At 42.4% G+C, this 20,219-nt stretch overlaps 1 protein-coding gene across 1 annotated transcript in view; it reads right to left on the bottom strand.

The window, feature by feature from the left end:
* The window catches only part of LOC143942247 (butyrophilin subfamily 1 member A1-like), an 86,057-nt gene that overhangs the window by 48,385 nt on the left and 17,453 nt on the right, over nucleotides 1-20,219 (bottom strand). Inside the window, exons 2-4 of the mRNA XM_077463493.1 lie at nucleotides 16,266-16,327; nucleotides 1,704-2,045; nucleotides 366-644 (exon numbers count right to left, since the gene is read on the bottom strand). Coding sequence (XP_077319619.1) covers nucleotides 366-644; nucleotides 1,704-2,045; nucleotides 16,266-16,326 — 682 coding nt within the window. The 5' untranslated portion in view covers nucleotide 16,327. The remainder of the gene's footprint in view (nucleotides 1-365; nucleotides 645-1,703; nucleotides 2,046-16,265; nucleotides 16,328-20,219) is intronic.

The following is a 20,219-nucleotide window of genomic DNA, read 5'->3' as shown; positions in this document are numbered from 1 at the left end:
AAAACTGTATAGCCGCGCTGCCCCATTGATTTCAATGGGTAGGAGCGGTTTAGGAGCGCTGAATACACCGCTCCTTCACTGCTCCAAAGATGCGGCTAGCAGGACTTTTTTCACTATCCTGCTAGCCCCCGGCTTTCACACTGGAGTGAAAGGGGCCAGATCTTTTCAGGCGCTATTTTTAGCGCTGTAGCGCCTGAAAAATGCCCCAGTGTGAAAGGGGCGTACTATGGTCCTGGGATTTAACAAAAGATATACAAACCATAGTGTGATTTGTTCCATTCTCCACCCATAGGTAAAACAGATTGTGGTTCCCAACAAATGTCAATAACATTTTCCCTGTAAAACTAAATAAATGAATACCTCACCTGCAATATGAATAGAAGCTAATCTTAGGCCTCCTGGCTGTGCATTCTGAATCAAGCAAGATATCTTTTTTGCAGTTTTGTTGAAATATATAGATATCTTAACACTGTACATATTGGCCTCATTAGAGGTCACTGAAATGGAATGTGCCTGCAGTCTTTTACTGTTGTTGTCTATCCAATATGCTTCTGGTTTTGGATACCAATGAGAAGAGAAACATGAAACGTCCATTTTGTCACTTGAATAGTATTCAATTTGGAATTCTGGCCCCGTGCCAATTGCTTTAAAAAAGAAAAGAATATATATATTTACATATACATATACAGTAGTAGTTCAAGGTGTCATGATATATTTGTATATTAGGCTGCCATTGTAGTTGTTTTGCTTGTTTGTTGTTTGGGGTGGGTGGGGGGGGGGGGGTCAAACTCATGATCAAATGAAGGAAAAATCAATAATGTTCCACTCATCTTCAAATAGACTAGTTGAATTGTGTGATCAAGGCTACCTGAACAAGAAGGACATCTGCGGCATCTGCCAATGGCCGAAATCCAAGGGGCAACTCTCAGTCAGTCTTCTGCAGTGTCTCTGCAGAGCCATGTCATCTTGACCACGGCTATGCAGGAAAAATGTCCTAGCTACCATGGCTCCTGCACCACAGAGAACCATGTCTCTCCTAGTCTCTTTATCTCTGATATGTCATATGACATACGAGAGGAGAAGCCCATGAAATAAACCCTTCATGCTGCAGGGCACAAGTGAGTGTCTAGGGAGGGAGGGAATGTTTTTTTTTTTGTACAAAGAAGATGAGGAGGACATGTGTGCTTGGCAGTAGGGTGGAAGAGTATGTGTACTTTGCATACTCCTGACCCCTGCACTGTGTGTGATATACTCCAGATCACATTATGCATTTCAAAATTCTAATCCTGGCACTCTGTACACTGGGCTGTACTTTACATATTCCTGACACCTGAGCTGTACATTAAATACTCCAAACCACCACACTCTATACATTACACCTTATCCACAGACAACAACGCTAAGGAATCTTTCCTTCTACTGGCCACTGACTTCCGGGGATTCTTTTTTCCCCATTTGCCACTAAACACGGGCATTTTTCCCTCCACTGATGCCAGGGCATATTTTCCACCCACCAATGCCAAAATGTTACAAAAAAAAACAAAGCACCTAGACTTTTTATTGGAGCTGAAATGAATAGACTCTTGCTTGGTGACTGGTGGTCTCTGTACTGTTTGGGAAGGAACCAATATTAGCGGCTCCTATGGGAGTAGCGCACACAGTATTAGGGGGAATAGCAATAGTAGCTCTCCTATATTACTTACCCACTGGTAATATTTCTGTTGTGTCTTCATCAAACATATTTTCATTCTGAAAGTAACATGTGTAGGAGCCTTCATCTGAAACCTTAATATTCTGTATCCTCAGGGAGATATTTCCTCTCTTTATTTCATCCTTAATTAATTGGATACGGCCATAAAAATCTGTGTTCACAGTTTCATCCCTTCCATTGCGATAGTGATGTACCAGAGATGAATCTTGAGATCGTAGCCATTTAATCTCCATGTTCTCAGCATTTATTTCTGGCTTCAAGTAACAGTTGAAAAGTGCATCTTCCCCAACAGAAACCCTGACTGATTTTGTTTGACTGTAAACAGTAAATGTTGCTACGGAGGAAACAAAAAAAAGTTTGGATTTTGCATTGGATGCACTCAGTGCTATTTATTGTTATGTGTGTGCAACATGGTGTAAGCAGATGATAACACAAGAACTTGCAATATAAATAAGTAGCTTTTACTGTATCAACTATAAATGGTACAATGTGGCAACTCGAACAGATATATATTTTTTTCAATTGAGACTTCACTGGTACCAGTAAATTCTAGAACTAAAAAAATTGTATATTTTATTAAGTTAACATGGGATGTGGGTACTGAGTAAAAACTGGAGATTACAAAACCCCATATGGCCTTTAGTGGTTACAGTCTAGTATATGTCAGACTTTTATGGTTGAGTTTAAAATCAATGCTTACAACATTATACAAGCAGTAATTGCCCAGTATGCATGCAGTCATTTAAAGCGGTCCTCCACTCTGAAGTGGAAGTTCCGCTCATCTGATCCCTCCCCCCCTCCGGTGCCACAATTGGCACCTTTCAGGGGGGAGGGGGGGGGGAGGTTCAGTTACCTGGATAATCCAGGTATCTGCACCCACTCCCGAGACAAGACCGCCGCAAACCACCGCAGATGCCCCCCCCCCCCCCCCGTTGTGTTCTGGGAAACACACAGTTCCCAGGACACAGCAGGGACCAGCAGAGACATGCAGTGCGACTCGCGCATGCGCAGTAGGGAACCGGGCAGTGAAGCTGCAATGCTTCGCTTCCCGATTCCCTGACAGAGGATGGTGGCGGGGTCAGCAGAGAGACGAGCGATTGCTCGTCATCTGCTGCCGATATCGCTGGACCCTGGGACAGGTAAGTGTCAATTTATTAAAAGTCAGCAGCTGCAATATTTGAAGCTGCTGAATTTTAATATTTTTTTTTAAGGGGCAGAACCACTTTAACCACCTTCAGACCGGACCATTTTGCTGGTAAATGACCAGAGGTCTTTTTACAATTTGGCACTGCGCTGCTTTAACTGGTAATTGCGCGGTCATGCAATGTTGTACCTAAACAAAATTTGCGTCCTTTTCTTCCCACAAATAGAGCTTTCTTTTGATGGTATTTGATTGCCTCTGAGATTTTTATTTTTTGCGATATAAACGTAAAAAGACCGCAAATTTTGAAAAAAAATGATATTTTCTACTTTTTGTTATTAGAAAAATCCAATAAACTCAATTTTAGTCATACATTTAGGCCAAAATGTATTCAGCCACATGTCTTTGGTAAAAAAAAAGTCAATAATTGTATATTTATTGGTTTGCGCAAAAAGTTGTCACATCTACAAACTAAGGTACGTTTTCTGGAATTTACGCAGCTTTTAGTTTACGACTGCCTATCTCATTTCTTGAGGTGCTAAAATGGCAGGGCAGTACAAAACCCCCCCAAATGACCCCATTTTGGAAAGTAGACACCCTAAGGAAATTGATAAGTGGCATGTTGAGCCCATTGAATATTTTATTTTTTTGCCTCAAGCGATTGAATAATGACAAAAAAAAACATTTTTTTTTTTACACAAAGTTGTCACTAAATGATATATTGCTTACACATGCTATGGGCATATGTGAAATGACACCCCAAAATAAATTCTGCTGCTTCTCCTGAGTACGGGGATACCACATATGTGGGACTTTTTGGGAGCCTAGCCGCGTACGGGGCCCCGAAAACCAAGCACCGCCTTCAGGCTTTCTAAGGGCGTTACAGTTTTGAAGGCCATAAAATGCCAAGATGGCACAAACCCCCCCCCCCCAAATGACCCCATTTTGGAAAGTAGACACCCCTAAATTTAGGGGTACACTAGTGAGACTAGGTAATAAATGGCGGGTGCCCTGAAACTATAAAAAAAAAAAACTAACCAACCAGCGTCACCTGTAACAGTTATATGGTGATCACTGGTGAAAGGGTTAACCAGGGGGCAATCAGGGGGCTTTATGCGGTAGTATATGGGGGTCCCTGGCGCTATAAAAAGCTGCGGCGAACCTAAATACCTACCTGCCTAACTAGCGTCACCTGTGACACTAATACAGCGATCAGAAAAACTATCGCTTATTAGGCTGGGTTCACACTGGAGCGATGCGGGAACGCCATGAATCCGCGGCGGGTTCCCGCATCACATGCCTCCCGGCGGCAGTTCACACTGCCCTATGCGAACTGCTGGGAGTGTCAGTGAAATGTTAATGACACCCCCAGATCAGTTCGCATATCGCAGTGCGATCTGCAAACTCTGATCGCATGGTGTGAACACCCATGCGATCCGATTCTGCTGCGGGCCAAAAAAAGGGTCCCGTGCGAATTTGCGGCGGGTGCGGCGGGTGTGACACGAATTCAGCCATACTATCTGTATGGCTGAACTCGAATCGCACAGAGATCGGATGTGATTTGCACTGCAGTGCGGTGCGAATCACATTCGTTCTCATAAACCGCTGCAATGTGAACCCAGCCTTAGTGACACTGGCGACGGGGGGTGATCACGGGGTTAAACCTTTATTGGGGGGGTTAGGGGGGCACATTAGAACTAAAGGGGGCTAACCCTAACTGCCCTAACAGTTATTACAGTCACAAATGACACCAATGCAAAAAAAAAAAAAAAAGCAATTGGTGTCACTGTGACTGGGGGGGCAGGGGTAATTGGGGGGTGATCGGGGGGTAAAGGGGGGGTGTGAGTGTGCCTGGCATGTTCTACTGTATGTGTGGTGTGTTGGTGCAACTCACCGAACCTCTCTCCTCGGTGCCGGAACGAAAAATACCGACACGGAGGAGAGAATACATCACTTCCTCTCCTGTGTTTACATTACAGGAGAGGAAATGATGTCACCGGACATTTTCATTCGTCGGGAGCGATCGCGAGGGGGTGGCCATGAATGGCCGTCCCCTCGTCCGGGATCGCTCCCGAACGAATACCGACCGCCGCAGGCACCGGGCGGGGGCCCGATCGGACCCCCGACCGGCGGGCAGGCAAGGACGTACATGTAAGCCCTTATGCCTGCCCGTGCCATGCTGTCGACGTACATCGTCGTGCGGCGGTCGGGAAGTGGTTAAGGAAGCTTAGACTATCACTGTAACGTCCACTTCCTGCCAAGCCCCACCACACCATTTACAGAAAACCTGTGATGAGATTATTATCTAGGCTACCATTGCCATGCTCCTTTTATTAGTTGTCCACAGGGTTTAAACTACAGATTATGCCTAGCTGCCTAACTTTACACACACACACACACACACACACACACACACACACACACACACACACACACACCTCCAGCAACTTCTCCCTGTTGCACTTATCGGTATCAACAATAACGCACAATGGCACCGACAGGCACAGGCACGTACATGTATGCAGCGGTCCGTTTCGCTTCAGGAGCGATCCGGGATGAGGGGATGGCCGTTGGTTTCTGGCCATCCCCTCTCGATCGCTCCTGGCGAATGAGAAGCTTCCCCCGCCTTTGTAGTGTAAACACAGACAGGGAGGAAGTGATGTCATTCTCCTCGGGGCGGTCTTTTTGACCGGACTGCAAGGAGAACAGAGAAAGTAAGTGCACCAACACTACACTGACATGTAGGTACACATAGGCACACAAATCCCCCCCCCCCCCATCACCCCCCCCGATCCCCCCCCCCCCTCCCAGTCACAGTGTCACGGATTGCAGTGATCATTTATTTACTGATCACTACATTTAGTGTCAGTTGTGACAGTAAAAACTGTCAGGGCAGTTAGTGTTAGATCCAGGGTAGCCCCCTACCCCCCCCATAAAGGTTTAACCCTCTGATTGCCCCTAGAGTTAACCCTTTCACCCCCTTTTGCCAGTGTCACTAAGCAATCGTTTTTCTGATCGCTGCATTAGTGTCCCTGGTGCCGCTAGGTAGCTAGTTATTTTTTTAGGTTCACCGCCAGGTTTTTATAGCGCTAGGTACCCCCATATACTACCCAATAATGGTTTTAACCCCCTGATTGCCCCTAGTTAACCCTTTCACCAGCGATCACCGTATAAGTGCCACTTGTGACGCTGGTTAGCCAGTTAGTTATTTAGGTTCCCCGTCAGGTTTTTAGTGTTTTTTTGGTATAGTATCTTAACAGATCAATATCTGATCTGATCAGATCTATACTAGCGTCCCCAGCAGTTTAGAGTTCCAAAAAAATGCATTGTTAGCGGGATCAGCCAGATACCCGCTAGCACCTGCGTTTTGCCCCTCTGCCCAGCCCACCCAAGTGCAGTATCATTCGATCACTGTCACTTACAAAACACTAAACACATAACTGCAGCGTTCGCAGAGTCAGGCCTGATCCCTGCGATCGCTAACAGTTTTTTTTGGTAGCGTTTTATATTTAAATCCTGAAGGCAGTGCTTGGTTTTGGGGGTCCCCCACGTGTATCCCCGTAATCGGGAGAAGCAGCAGAATTTTGGGGGTGTAATTTCACTTATGCCCATAGCATGTGTGAGCAATATATCATTTAGTGACAACTTTGTGCAAAAAATAAAAAATGTAATATTCCTGCAACTTGTGGCAAAATATAAAATATTTCATGGACTCAACATGCCTCTCAGTAAATAGCTTGGGGTGTCTACTTTCCAAAATGGGGTCATTTGGGGGGGTTTTGTGTTATTTTCGCATTTTATGGCCTTCGAAACTGATAGGTAGTGAGGAGTGAAATCAAAAATTTGCACCCTTAAGCCCCGTACACACTATCAGATTGTCTGCTGAGTTTTTCCTTCAGATTTACCAAAACCATATAATATGAGGTCAAACCTTAAGAGTTTCAATGTGTATGCAATCAGGCAGGCCCTTCTACTACATGGTTTTGGTAAATCTGAAGGAAAAACTCTAGACTCTAGACAATCTGATAGTGTGTACGGGGCTTTAGAAATCCTGAAGGCAGTGATTGGTTTTCGGGGTGCCGTACGCGGCTAGACTCCCAAAAAGTCCCACATATGTGGTATCCCCGTACTCAGGAGAAGCAGCAGAATATATTTTGGGGTGCAATTCCACATATAACTATGGCATGTGTGAGCAATATATCATTTAGTGACAACTTTTTGTAAACAGTTTTTTTTTTGTTCAATCACTTGGGACAAAAAAAAATAAATATTCAATGGGCTCAACATGCCCCTCAGCAATTTCCTTGGGGTGTCTACTTTCCAAAATGGGGTCATTTGGGGGGGTTTGTACTGCCCTGCCATTTTAGCACCTCAAGAAATCAGATAGGCAGTCATAAATTAAAAGCTGTGTAAATTCCAGAAAATGTACTCTAGTTTGTAGACGCTATAACTTTTGCACAAACCAATAAATATACGCTTATTGACATTTTTTTTACTAAAGACATGTGGCTGAATACATTTTGGCCTAAATGTATAACTAAAATTTACTTCATTCGATTTTTCTCATAACAAAAAGTAGAAGATATTTTTTTTTTAAATTTTCAGTCTTTTTCCTTTTATATCATAAAAAATAAATATCGAAGAGGCAATCAAATGCCATCAAAAGAAAGCTCTATTTGTGGGAAGAAAAGGACGCAAATTTCGCTTGGGTACAACATAGCATGACCGCGCAATTACCAGTTAAAGCAGTGCATTGCGAAATTGTAAAAAGACCTCTGGTCCTTAGGCTGACAATTGGTCCGGGGCTGAAGTGGTTAATTGAAACACAAATTGTGCTTAAATCAAAGATGGGTAGCAGTGGTGCTGCCAACCTAATCATATGTACAATACTAGGGAGTGGTACCATGAAAGAAAATTGCCATTAAGAGTAAGCAGCAGTGTACCTTTTAGCCCTTGTACACACGGTCGGACATTCCAACGGAAAATGTCCGATCGGACCATGTTGTCAGATAATCTGACCGTGTGTGGGCTCCATCGGACTGTTTCCATCGGAATGTCCGACCAACAAAGTTTGAGAGCTGGATATAAAAATTTTCCAACAACATGATCCGATCGGACTTTGTCCGATCGTTTGTAGAGAATTCCGATCAAAGTGCCACGCATGCTCAGATCAAATTCCTAGACCAAAGCTATTGGCTACTAGCCTGAACGTAGTCTCGTCGTAACTAAATAATGTCATCACGTTACGAACGATCGGATTTATGGTATGGTATGTATGCAACACCAGTTTCAGATAAAATCTGCCGGACAAAATCCAACAGATTTTGTTGTCGGAATGTCCGACTGTGTATACAAGGGTTTAGGATTACATTTTAACTAGATACTTTTGGGTTGATTTACTACAACTGGAAAGTGCACAATCAGATACAGCTGTGCATGGTAGCCAATCAGCGTCTAAATTTAGCTTGTTCAATTAAGCTTTGACAAAAGAACCTAGAAGCTTATGGGTTTCTATGCAGAGTTGCACCAGATTTTGCTTTGGTATTAGATCCATGCCTCCTGATTGGCTGAGAGGCGGTTCAGGGTAAGCAAAGCAAATATTAATTTGTTTTGTTAACCGACCTGGGTGAACTGTGAGCGCAATGTTTGCGCTCGCAATTCACCTTTTTTGAAGCCTATTAGAGCCTATGGCTCTAATCAGGTGCATCAAAAACACCACCCCGCCGCTTTAATTCAGGTACCCCGTGACCGAAAATGGGTGCACCACCTTGCTGTTTTTAGCTAACATACAACAAATGATGTCAGAGTAACAAAAAGTAACAAAATTTGTACAGCCGGAGGGGCTATTACTTTTCTTTGTATTTGCAAAAGCACAAGGGTCAGAAATAACTTCTTACTCATTGGGCCTAGTTTACTAAAAGGTATGTATGCACAATCACACATTGAATAAAGGTGACTGAAGGTGTTATGAGCATTATGAAAACAACCAAAATAAAATAGATATTATGGTGTTTTTTTTTTTATAAACAAAATATAACACATTCATATAATGTATATACTGTACAATTGGTTGTGACTGGCTGCGAAGAAACTTCAGTTTTCAGTGTGTAGAATGTAGAAGGTGTAGAATTACTAAGGGCCGGTTCACACAGCGAGCCGCGGCGAGGCGTCTCCGACTTACCTCGCCGCGACATGCGGGGAGCTCAGCGGCGACTTGCAGAGGACTTCTGCATAGAAGTCAATGCAAGTCGCCCCCGAAGTCGCCCCGAAGTAGTACAGGAACCTTTTTTCTGAGTCGGAGCGACTCGAGTCGCTCCTCTCAGAACGGTTCCATAGTACTGAATGGGGGCGACTTGCGGGAGCGAGGCGAGGCGAGCCGTGTCGCCTCGCCTCGCGTCGCAGTGTGAACCGGCCCTAAAGGAGTAGAGACTGTTCACTTAGCAAAGAGAATATTCAGTTAAAGCTGAAGTAAGTACCTGCATATACCTTGATATCAGCCTCTTGCATATAGACAAAAAGCAAGAAAAAGAGAGAAAGCCAAAGATAAAAAAAACACCACATCCCAATTAGGCAATTTGAAAACAAAAGGGACTTAGAGATCACTAGACCTCGGGACTTTTTAGGTGTTTGATTTTGTGTTTAGCACATTTGTAGCAAGAAATTCACCATAAATTATATATTACAATTTTTATTACAAAATTTACAAAAAGAAAACATTACAAAAAACTTTCTTATTGCACTTCCAAAGACTTTACACATAAAGTATCAATACCACTCTTTTCTCAACATGTTTCGCTCCAAAAGAGCTTCCTCTGGAGAAAATGCGTAGTGGCTGATCAAAACTTCTATGACAATTTTGTTGAAAACAGGATTCAAGAAGGAATTGGTTGATGGTGGATTGGAATTCTATATTTCCCTCTCCTTATATATATAGATATGCAGATGGAGACTAGTGTTAAATGTTCATCTGGGGCCAAACAGAAAACGTATTATTGATTATATTAAATTGTTGAATAAATCCAGTAGTAAAGATCATTTCGCTTTTCTCTATGGAATGCGATGGGACATTTCCCTTTAAATCCCTGGTTAAGAAGTTTGAATTACAGCGTTCTTTTGCTGCCAGCAAACAAATTTTACTCAACCGGCAGATATTTATCACGATCGTATTGATCCATAAAGTTTTCGGCCAGGAGACAAACAAACCTCCAACCGTTCGGTTTGCTTTCTTTCTTAATCCTGTTCAAGTAAGTACCTGCATATGACTTGATATCAGCCTCTTGCAGTCTACCATTTAGCTTCCCAGAGAGGGGAAGGTAGAAGCAGCGCATGGAACCAATCTGACTTGCTGCAGTGTCATAAACATGCTGATAGGAGGAGAGAGCAGATTGAAAGAGAGCTCATCAACATCCATGCTCTTTCTCTGCCTGGGAAAACAGTACCATGTGGCAAAGCTGTGTAAATCTTAGATCTGAATGGAAAATACAAAACCATTCTCGCGTAGAACTGCGCTAATTTATACATTAGATCTATGTTTGTAGTTGCTTTCTCTGGGTTTTAGGCTTTAAATTAGTGAATAAGGCCAAGTTGTTTCACAATAATTTTATTATGTTAAACAAACATAAAAAACTTTTCTTTACATTTCCCTTGCGCATAATTGTACAGTATATACAAAGTTCCATCTTAGTTAATAATCTAAGTGAACATTCACTTTGCGAAATGAAAACAGATGAGCTTGGGAGTCCTCCAAACTCATCTCTAACCAAACTCCGAACTTGTGCTGCTTTTTTACTCCATTAACCACTTTCAGACTGGACAATTTTGCTGGCTTAAGACCAGACCACTTTTTGCGATTTGGCACTGCGTCGCTTTAACTGACAATTGCGTGGTCATGCAACATGGCTCCCAAACAAAAATTATGCCCTTTTTTTCCCACAAATAGAGCTGTCTTTTGGTGGCATTTAATCACCTCTGTGGTTTTTATTTTTTGCGCTATAAACAAAAATAGAGCGACAATTTTGAAAAAAAACGCACAATTTTTTACTTTTTGTTATTATAATAAATACCCCCCAAAAATATATATATATAAAAAAAATTAATTTCCCTCAGTTTAGGACGATACATATTCTTCTACATATTTTTTTTTCACCAAAAATATCGCAATAAGCGATTATTGATTGGTTTGCGTAAAAGTTATAGCGTTTACAAAGTAGGGGATGGTTTTATGGCATTTTTATTATTTTTTTTTTACTAGTAATGGCGGCGATCAGCGATTTTTTTTGTGACTGCGACATTGTGGCGGACACATCAGACATTTTTGATACATTTTTGGGACCATTGTCATTTATACAGCAATCAATGCTATACAAATGCATTGATTCCTGTGTAAATTACACTGGCAGTGAAGGGGTTAATCAGGGGGTGGCAGTGTAGGGGTCAAGTGTTCCTAGGGGCGTGTTACTAACTGGGGCTGGGCTTTGTGTTAGTGAACACTGATCTCTGCTCCAATCACATGCAGCAGAGATCAGCGTCACTTGTTGCTGGGCAGAATGGGGAGATGCTGTTTACAACGGCATCTCCCCGTTCAGCCGCCCCGTGAGACGATCGCGGGTATCCCCGCAGCGATCAAGTCCGTGGGCCCCGTGACCGGACTCACGGGGGTCCTGACCGGCACACGAGTGTTCCGCCGGTGGCGTGCACGCGATGGCAGGGCGGCATTTAAAAATGGACGTACCTGTACGCCAATATGCCTGCCTGTGCCATTCTGCCGATGTACATCGAAGTGCGCCGGTCGGGAACTGGTTAAACTTCGAGCTGGGTCACTTCCCCCCTGCAGTTAACATAAACATTCCAAGGGGTCAAGCATGCACCTTCAAATTCTATTATGAGCAAAATTATTAAAAATAGTCTTTGCTGCTCAATTCAGAGTCTGGAATGAAGATCTGGTCCTTTGCCTTAAGCCTTGTACACATGATCTGATTGTTGGCCAACGGAGCGTGAGACTTTTGTTTGAAGGGCGTGTGCCAAGAACTTATCTTGCATACAAATGGCACACAATTGTCGGCCAACAAACACAAAGTTGTGATACACTATGTGGAATTTCAGCTCTCAAGTGCCACCCTTTGGGCATCTTCTGCTAACGTCGTGTTTGGTGAGCATTGATTCCGAGCATGCGTGTTTGTACTTTGGACTTTTGTGTGATGGACTTGTGTACAGACGGGACTAAACATTTGACGACAGACCGTTGTCCGCAGAAAATTTACTAGCCTGCCATCCAACATTTGTTGGCCAAAAGTTGGACAACAATTGTCTGATGGAGTGTACTAATGGTCTGATTTTAGGCAAACTGCCATCACACAATTCCCTGACGAAAATCCGCTTCTGTGTACGAGACTTTAGTCTCATGTGATTCACAGGTCAGTTCATTCTAAACAAATTAATTATTCTTCCCTTCCTGTAAGTTTTATAAAAAAAAAGTGTCTGTTCAATGAAGGTTCATGTAAATGGTTTAGTAATTGCAAATATAAACATGAGTGTGCTTGGATCTGAACAACGAAGAAAATGACTTTGGTAAGTAAGTGAGATAATTCCTAGTATGGCTTCTTTTTCCTGGAAAAAAAATGTGGGCTTGAGACTAGTAAATCTATGAATACATTTATGACATTGCTAGGGTGTTTTTCTTTTAGGTATGTTGACATTGAGGGAAGTAAGCCAGGCTTATATAGACAAGATAATGTTTATCTTCCAGTAACAGGTATAACATGCCTGGCTCCTGGGGACTTTCTATTTTTTATTGTTTAATTGGTGATTGCGTGTGTAATATTATTTTTTATGTGTTTATTTATGGTTAACCCATAAAGTGCTGTGGCTGGTACTATCCACATTTAATGTGCTTTTGGTTTGTTTTATTTAATTATCATTGTTTATTGTTGAGGTTTATTTGGTGCTATTTGCAATCCCATATGAAAAATTAACTTTTCCCTGTTTGTGGGTTACTGTATCCACATCCTGTTGTATTGCCTCAACATTCTCCATACACAAAGATTTTCATGGATGCAAAGTGTTTAGTGAGTTCAGACATCTGACGAAGACTGTCTGCAGTAAATGTCTCTTATATTCAGGCCAGGACAGGAATCGAGGTCTCAGGAAGGGATAGTTACTATTACAACAATTGGAGTCAGAATAGCCATGGTTGCCTAGTCTCCTTCCTTACTAGGATGGAGACAGCTATACAGTATCTGCTTAGGGCCCTTCATTGTTAGGATGAAGGTGGCTATTGACACCTAGGGCCCTGGCTGTTTCTACTTATACCTGCTGCCATATGCGCTAATCTCACTATCGGAGACAGATGAATTCGGTCTCTGTTCTGTGTAACATTTGACATAGACTCATTGGATTCTGACTTTACATATCTTTATATTAGTCATTCCCTCTCCCCCTACCCCCTTCCCCTCTCCCCCTTTTTCTTTGCCTTTTTGCTCTAATTTCATAATTTTTTAACCCCAGTCTGAACATAATTAGATCCTCTACTACTCAATTTTTCATAATTTTCATCATCTGCCTTTACAACTAATGCCTTGTACACACGGTCAGACATTCCGACAACAAAATCCATCAGATTTTTTCAGAATTTTGTGCCAAATTTGTCTTGCATACACACGGTCGGACAAAGTTATTGGAAAATCTGATCGGTCGGAACGTGGTGACGTTCATTGCGTACAATGGGACTATGTAGAGGCTAGTAGCCAATAGCTTTGGACTCGTAATTTAATCTGAGCATGCATGGCACTTTGTCCATCGGAATTCACTACAAATGATCGGAAAAAGTCCAATCTGAAATTGTTGGAAAATTTTAGATCCAGCTCTCAAACTTTTTCCGTCAGGATGTTTGAATAAAGAGGTGTCTTTATTCAAACATAGAAACTATGATTGTGTCAGCATGGATGTAGAGGATAACACTCAGCAGCAGTCTTCAAGGGATGGTTTTCAGTCCCCAAAAACCTAAGGAGTTGTACGTAGCTGGGAGGAGTTAGTTACGGATCATGTGCAACTGCAAACTTATGCTGCATGTCTACCCTGATTCTGCAAAGCCTGCAAAGGCATCCTACGATTTGTAGTATCAAGGAGAGGGATAATTACTGGCTGGCAACCCTTCTTGATCCACGTTACAAGGGTAAGGTTGCAGAACTCAGCCCTTGCAGAGGATGAAACCTCTAGAGGAGGCCTTGAATAAAAGTTTGTGCAATGCATTTCCAGATCCTGGTGCTCTACAACGTGTTGCTGAGGCTTTGTTCAGTCAGAGGAAGAGCAGTGGAGAAGGTGGTCGGCTGACCGATGCCTTTAAACTATTTTTCAGTCCTCAGTGCCAAGGTCTGATCAGTTCAAGCAACCATCGCCAGTGTCTTCATTACATGGTGCAAGAATATCTAGGGGCAATAGCAGACTTGGAGACCTTTCCAACCCAGCATCCACTGGGTTACTGAGTCTTAAGGATGGACCACTGGCCAGAACTTGCTCAATATGCAATTGAGCTGCTGGTCTGTCCTGCTTCCAGCGTGTTTTCTGAATGCACATTCAGTGCTGCTGGAGGGTTTGCAATGGAGAGAGTGCACCTGTCCACAGACTCGGTTGATAGGCTCACATTCATAAAAATGAATCGGTCCTGGATCAGCAGCTATCAAGCACCTGATGCTGATGTAGCTGTTTGAATTTGCTATGGATGTGGTATCTCTTGAAGACTGCCTATGCTGACTACCCTATTCCTCCTCAATCTTGATGATGCTAGCTTCCATCAGTATTTGTGGTTTAGTTCACCACCACCACCACCCAAGGCCCAATTTTTCTGCCTCTGTTTAACAGGGGCATGCAATTACAATTTTTGATATAATATTTCAATGCAGGGTCCATTCCTGCACCCAACAAGAGTAAATGTGAGGGCTTACAATGTTGTAGCACCACCACTACCACTCAAGGCCCAATTTTTCTTCCCCTGTTTAACAGGGGCATGTAAATACAGTTCTTAATATAATATTTCACAGCAGGGCCTGTTCCCGCGCCCAACAAGAGTAACGGTAAAGGCCCAATTTTTTGCAGAGTATATAGGACCGGCTGTACAGTATATATACTACTGTTTAGAGTATATAGTGCCTGGGGGACCCCCACACCATTTTTTTTTTATTTGGGTGCAGGGTTCCCCTTAATATCCATACCAGACCTGAAGGGGCCTGGTATGGATTTTGGGGGTGACATCCACACCATTTTTTTTGGTATTTCTGGTGTTTTTATCTATATTGCCGGGATATGACAATACATTACAGCCGCGAGCAGTTTTAAATTACATCTTTTCCTGTCATTCTGCTGTGGCACTGTTATAAACATTGCAAAGATGTGCTATTTTACAGGCATACTAAGGACACCCCCCCAGTCACAATATTTAAAGGAATATTTCATGTTTATTGTTTCACTTTAAACATTATTAAAATCACTGCTTCCGCATGATTAAAACTTTTGTTTGCATTGATACATGTCCCCTGGGTCAGAATCTGGGTCCCCAAACACTTTTTATGGCAATAACTTGCATATAAGCCTTTAAGATTAACACTTTTGATTTTTCATGTTCATTTCACATAGACTTTAACGCGTTTAACGTGTTCGAAACAAATTTTTTGCCTGCTCGCATGTTCTGCGAACTGAACCAGGGAGGGGGGGGTGTTCGGCTCATCCCTATTTGCCATCCTCAATGCAACTATTTTCTTGTCCTGGTGTCACTTAGACAGGAAGCAAGGGGAAATCTGTAAAACGAGTCACCAACAGCAAAAAAAACTGACAGCATTTCAAACCCTTCTTCACTAAAAACAATCATTTTGACTAGAGTTGGGTTGTACATTTTTCACAGGCAGGAGCCCATATCAAAACTTGTGGCCTATTGCAGCTACTTTGCCTATTGTCAAGGTGTGCCAGTACCAACAAAAACCCCATGTCATTCTGTAGGAAACAGAAGTTACAAGGAAGAGATCATTCAAATGTTTTTCGGGGTAACAGTGAAAAGATACAAAGCCTGTATACAAGTAGCCGTTGATGCCTGTACCTATTTTCCCATAGCCAGATTTGATTGATCCCACAGGTTCACTTTAAAGCTCATCTGAGGTTAACACCTATTTCTGTTCTATAGAAATAATAGTTATTTTTGTAATGTCTATGTGTATGTCAGACTACAATGGCTATCTTCTACATTGTACATAAAAAAATCAGTACAGAGAAAGGTAGGGCAGTCATGCAGGACCCCTTGTCCCAATCCGGCATGTTGGTGTATAATTATAAATCATATAAAGGAATAAGTATTTTGACATAGAATGCACCAAGTTTATCATATTTACATTTGTATAAAAAGAAAAGAAAAGATATAGATTCTCTCACCTCCAAAAGACAGATCAAAATTTAGATAGAAGATTAGGATGACGAAAAGCAACAGCATCATTCTGTAACATAATAATACAAAAGAAACGTCAATAGCATGTACATCTTTGGATGCATTGTTCAGTAACTGTAAACTCAATCTGAAGTAACACGTAAGGCATTTACATATTTCAGTATTTTTATAAAGCATATTTAAAGTGTATGTGAAACCCAAATCTGCTTTATTCATGGTTGAAGAAATTTACCGTCACTTCTTGTCCTGCTGAAAATGAAGACAGGAAGTGAGTGAAAATCTGCAAAGGGTCACAAACATAAAAACAATCTAACTGGGATGTGAGCCTTCTCCTACTATAATAAAGAAAAGCATTTTATTTCTGTCTCAGTTGCTTTCGGAAATTTTCATGTCCAGCTCACAATGTTTTTTTTTTACAGAAAGTGAGGGATTCTAGGAGCAACACAGAGATTCCCTTTTGCAGAATTTCCCTCTCCAACTAGGATCCCAGAGAGCAGTAAAACCTGATTGCAGTTCAAACTCTTCCCATAACTATCCAAAACAAGAAAACGTTTTGGGCGTGACAAAAACGTTCATGTGTTTTAAGCATGTTTCTATATAATTTTGTTAATTGCATATAATACAGTCAGGTCCATAAATATTGGGACATATACAAACTTCTAATCTTTTTGTCTCTATACACCACCGCAATGGATTTGAAATGAAATGAACAAGATGTACTTTAACTGCAGACTTTCAGCTTTCATTTGATGGTATTCACATCCAAATCAGGTGAACGGAGTAGGAATTACAACAGTTTGTATATGTGCCTCACACTATTTAAGGGACAAAAAGTAATGGGACAATTGGCTGCTCAGCTGTTCCATGGCCAGGTGTGTCTTATTCCTTCATTATCCCATTTACTTCATTATCCCATTTACGAGTAGATAAAAGGTTCAGAGTTAATTTCAAGTGTGCTATTTGCATTTGGAATCTGTTGCTGTCAACTCTCAATATGAAATCCAAAGAGCAGTCACTTTCAGTGAAGCAAGCTATCATTAGGCTGAAAAAACAAAACAAACCCATCAGAGAGATAGCAAAAACATTAGGTGTGGCCAAATCAACTATTTGGAACATCCTTAAAAAGAAAGAATAAACAGGTGAGCTCAACAACACCAAAAGACCCGGCAGACCACAGAAAAGAACTGTGGTGGATGACCGAAGAATTCTTTCCCTGGTGAAGAAAACACCCTTCACAACAGTTGGCCAGATCAGGAACACTCTCCAGGAGGTAGGTGTATGTGTGTCAAAGTCAACAATCAAGAGAAGACTTCACCAGAGTGAATACAGAGGGTTCAACACAAAATGTAAACCATTGGTGAGCCTCAAAAATAGGAAGGCCAGATTAGAGTTTGCCAAACAACATCTAAAAAAGCCTTCACAGTTCCAGAACAACATCCTATGGACAGATGAGACAATGAGTGATGGGAAGAGAAGAGTATGGAGAAGGAAAGGAACTGCTCATGATCCAAAGCATACCACCTCATCAGTGAAGCATGGTGGTGGTAGTGTCATGATGTGGGCATGTATGGCAACCAATGGAACTGGTTCTCTTGTACTGTATTTATTGATATTGTGACTGCTGATAAATACAGCAGGATGAATTCTGAAGTGTTTCGGGCAATATCTGCTCATATTCAGCAAAATGCTTTAGAACTCATTAGACGGCGCTTCACAGTGCAGAGGGACAACGACCTGAAGCATACTGCGAAAGCAACCAAAGAGTTTGTTAAGGGAAAGAAGAAGAATGTTATGCAATGGCCAAGTCAATCACCTGACCTGAACCCGATTGAGCATGCATTTCACTTGCTGAAGGGAAAATGCCCCAAAAACAAGCAGGAACTGAAGACAGTTGCAGTAGAGGCCTGACAGAGCATCACCAGGGATGAAACCCAGCGTCTGGTGATGTCTATGTGTTCCAGACTTCAGGCTGTAATTGACTGCAAAGGATTTGCAACCAAGTATTAAAAAGTGAAAGTTTTATAGATGATTGGTAATCTGTCCCATTACTTTTGGTCCCTTAAAAAGTGGGAGGCCAATGTGAAAACAACTTTGCCTTCCAATGGCGCCGCGACATGATCAAGTATCTGGGAATAAATCTCACAACGAACCTCTCTGAACTTTACAGTAAAAACTACCTTAAAAACGCATCTGATGACCTGAACAGGTGGAATAAACCACAATTTTCGTGGTTTGGCCGCGCGGCGATACTCAAAATGAATATCCTCCCACGCATTCTTTATATTTTACAAACCATCCCTATAAGACTCCCCCCATCCTACTTTCTATCCTATAAAAGAATTTAAACAAAATTCCTATGGGGTCACAAACGTCAGAGAATTGCCTACGAGGTTCTGACTCGCCCGAAGTCAAAAGGAGGCATTGGCCTCCTAGACCTTAGAAAATATTACTGGGCCTGCCAACTTTCTAGAATTGTGGACTGGGCTATACACGTTCCGCTACATTCATCTCCATGGATAGAACCATCTTTCACATCTCCCCTATGGAAGAACCACCCTCTTATTGACTCGTCCCTCTGATCTTTTAGAGAGATCTGCAAATCGGTATAGATATCATCTATCCCAGGCCCTCTCACCCCTATTAGAATGAACCCTGCCTTCCCCCCCGGCATGTCTACACAATTTTTAGCACAGCAATGGCAACACCCCAACATGCTAGCACATCATTTTTTTCACAATGACCTAATACTAGACCGCCTTGCTCTAGTCCCCAACCACACTGAAAATCCTATCCCACATTGGTCCTATTTCCAAATCCGTCATTTCCTACAAACATTAAATCGAAACGCCAAGGTCTCTAGAGACTTGTCCCCATTTGAAAGCCTATGCTCTCAGTCAACCCCCCAACAACACTTGATTTCCAGCATATACGCCATGTTATTTGCAAATGTGTCTGCTAAAGATGGGAAGGCCCCTAAAGCATGGGAAAGAGAAATGCAGTTAGAAATAACGGCAGATCAATGGGAACATATATACACGATTGCACATCAGGGCTCCCTGAATGTTTCCATACAAGAAAACAGTTATAAATCCCTGACGCGGTGGTACAGAACCCCGATAATTTTACACAAATATAACCCTTCCTACCCTATCACATGTTGGAGATGTACGGAAACTCCACGTACTTTGCTACACATATTGTGGGACTGCCCCGTATTACAACCATTTTGGGTACAGGTCAAAGAACTCACAGAAATAATATCGACATATACAATTAACTTCACTCCAGCTCACTGCCTGTTTCATCTCTCTGACATGCCAACCCTTCACTACCGAGGGACCCTGGTCCTGCCCCTGCTTAATGCAGCCAAAATGTGCATTCCCAGACACTGGGCTTCGCCTCACCCCCCAACAATCTCAGAGTGGCTTAAGCAAGTTAGTAGAATAGCAGAAATGGAGGAACTCATTGCAATAGCTCGGGACTCCACAGTTAAATTTTCCAAGACTTGGGCCTGCTGGAAAAACTTCCTAACCACTGACAGGTATCGGGCCTTGATGCGCGCATATGCGACTCCACGTGACGCTTCATGAACGTCCGTCGGGAGAACGAACCCGGTATTCACCCCTGTTCTCTAGGTGACGGGGTGCTCCCATCCCTGCCCAAGGCATGGGTCTGTGAGATCACATTTTGCCCCCAATCTTCCACCAAAGGATTTCACAAAGAACTCTTTCCTTACCCTCACCCTTCAGAAGCGATAACATGCCAATCTCACATATCGCAGAGCGGAGACCGAGGAGACTTTCTTTGTCCCCATTATCTCTTTTAAGATTCCCCCCTTCTTATTTTCACTCCCATGATCCCCCCCTCCCCCCAATCTACTTACCCAACCCTCCCCCCCCCTGCACCCCCTCCTGTCCTCTATATATACCACAATCCACTGG

The sequence above is a fragment of the Lithobates pipiens genome, unplaced genomic scaffold, assembly GCF_037356315.1.
Source record: "Lithobates pipiens isolate NorthernLeopardFrog02 unplaced genomic scaffold, aLitPip1_a1.2 Scaffold_30, whole genome shotgun sequence".
Classification (NCBI taxonomy): Eukaryota; Metazoa; Chordata; class Amphibia; order Anura; family Ranidae; genus Lithobates; species Lithobates pipiens.
The sequence above is the reverse complement of the archived record's forward strand: the minus strand, read 5'-3'. Positions and strand labels throughout refer to the sequence as shown.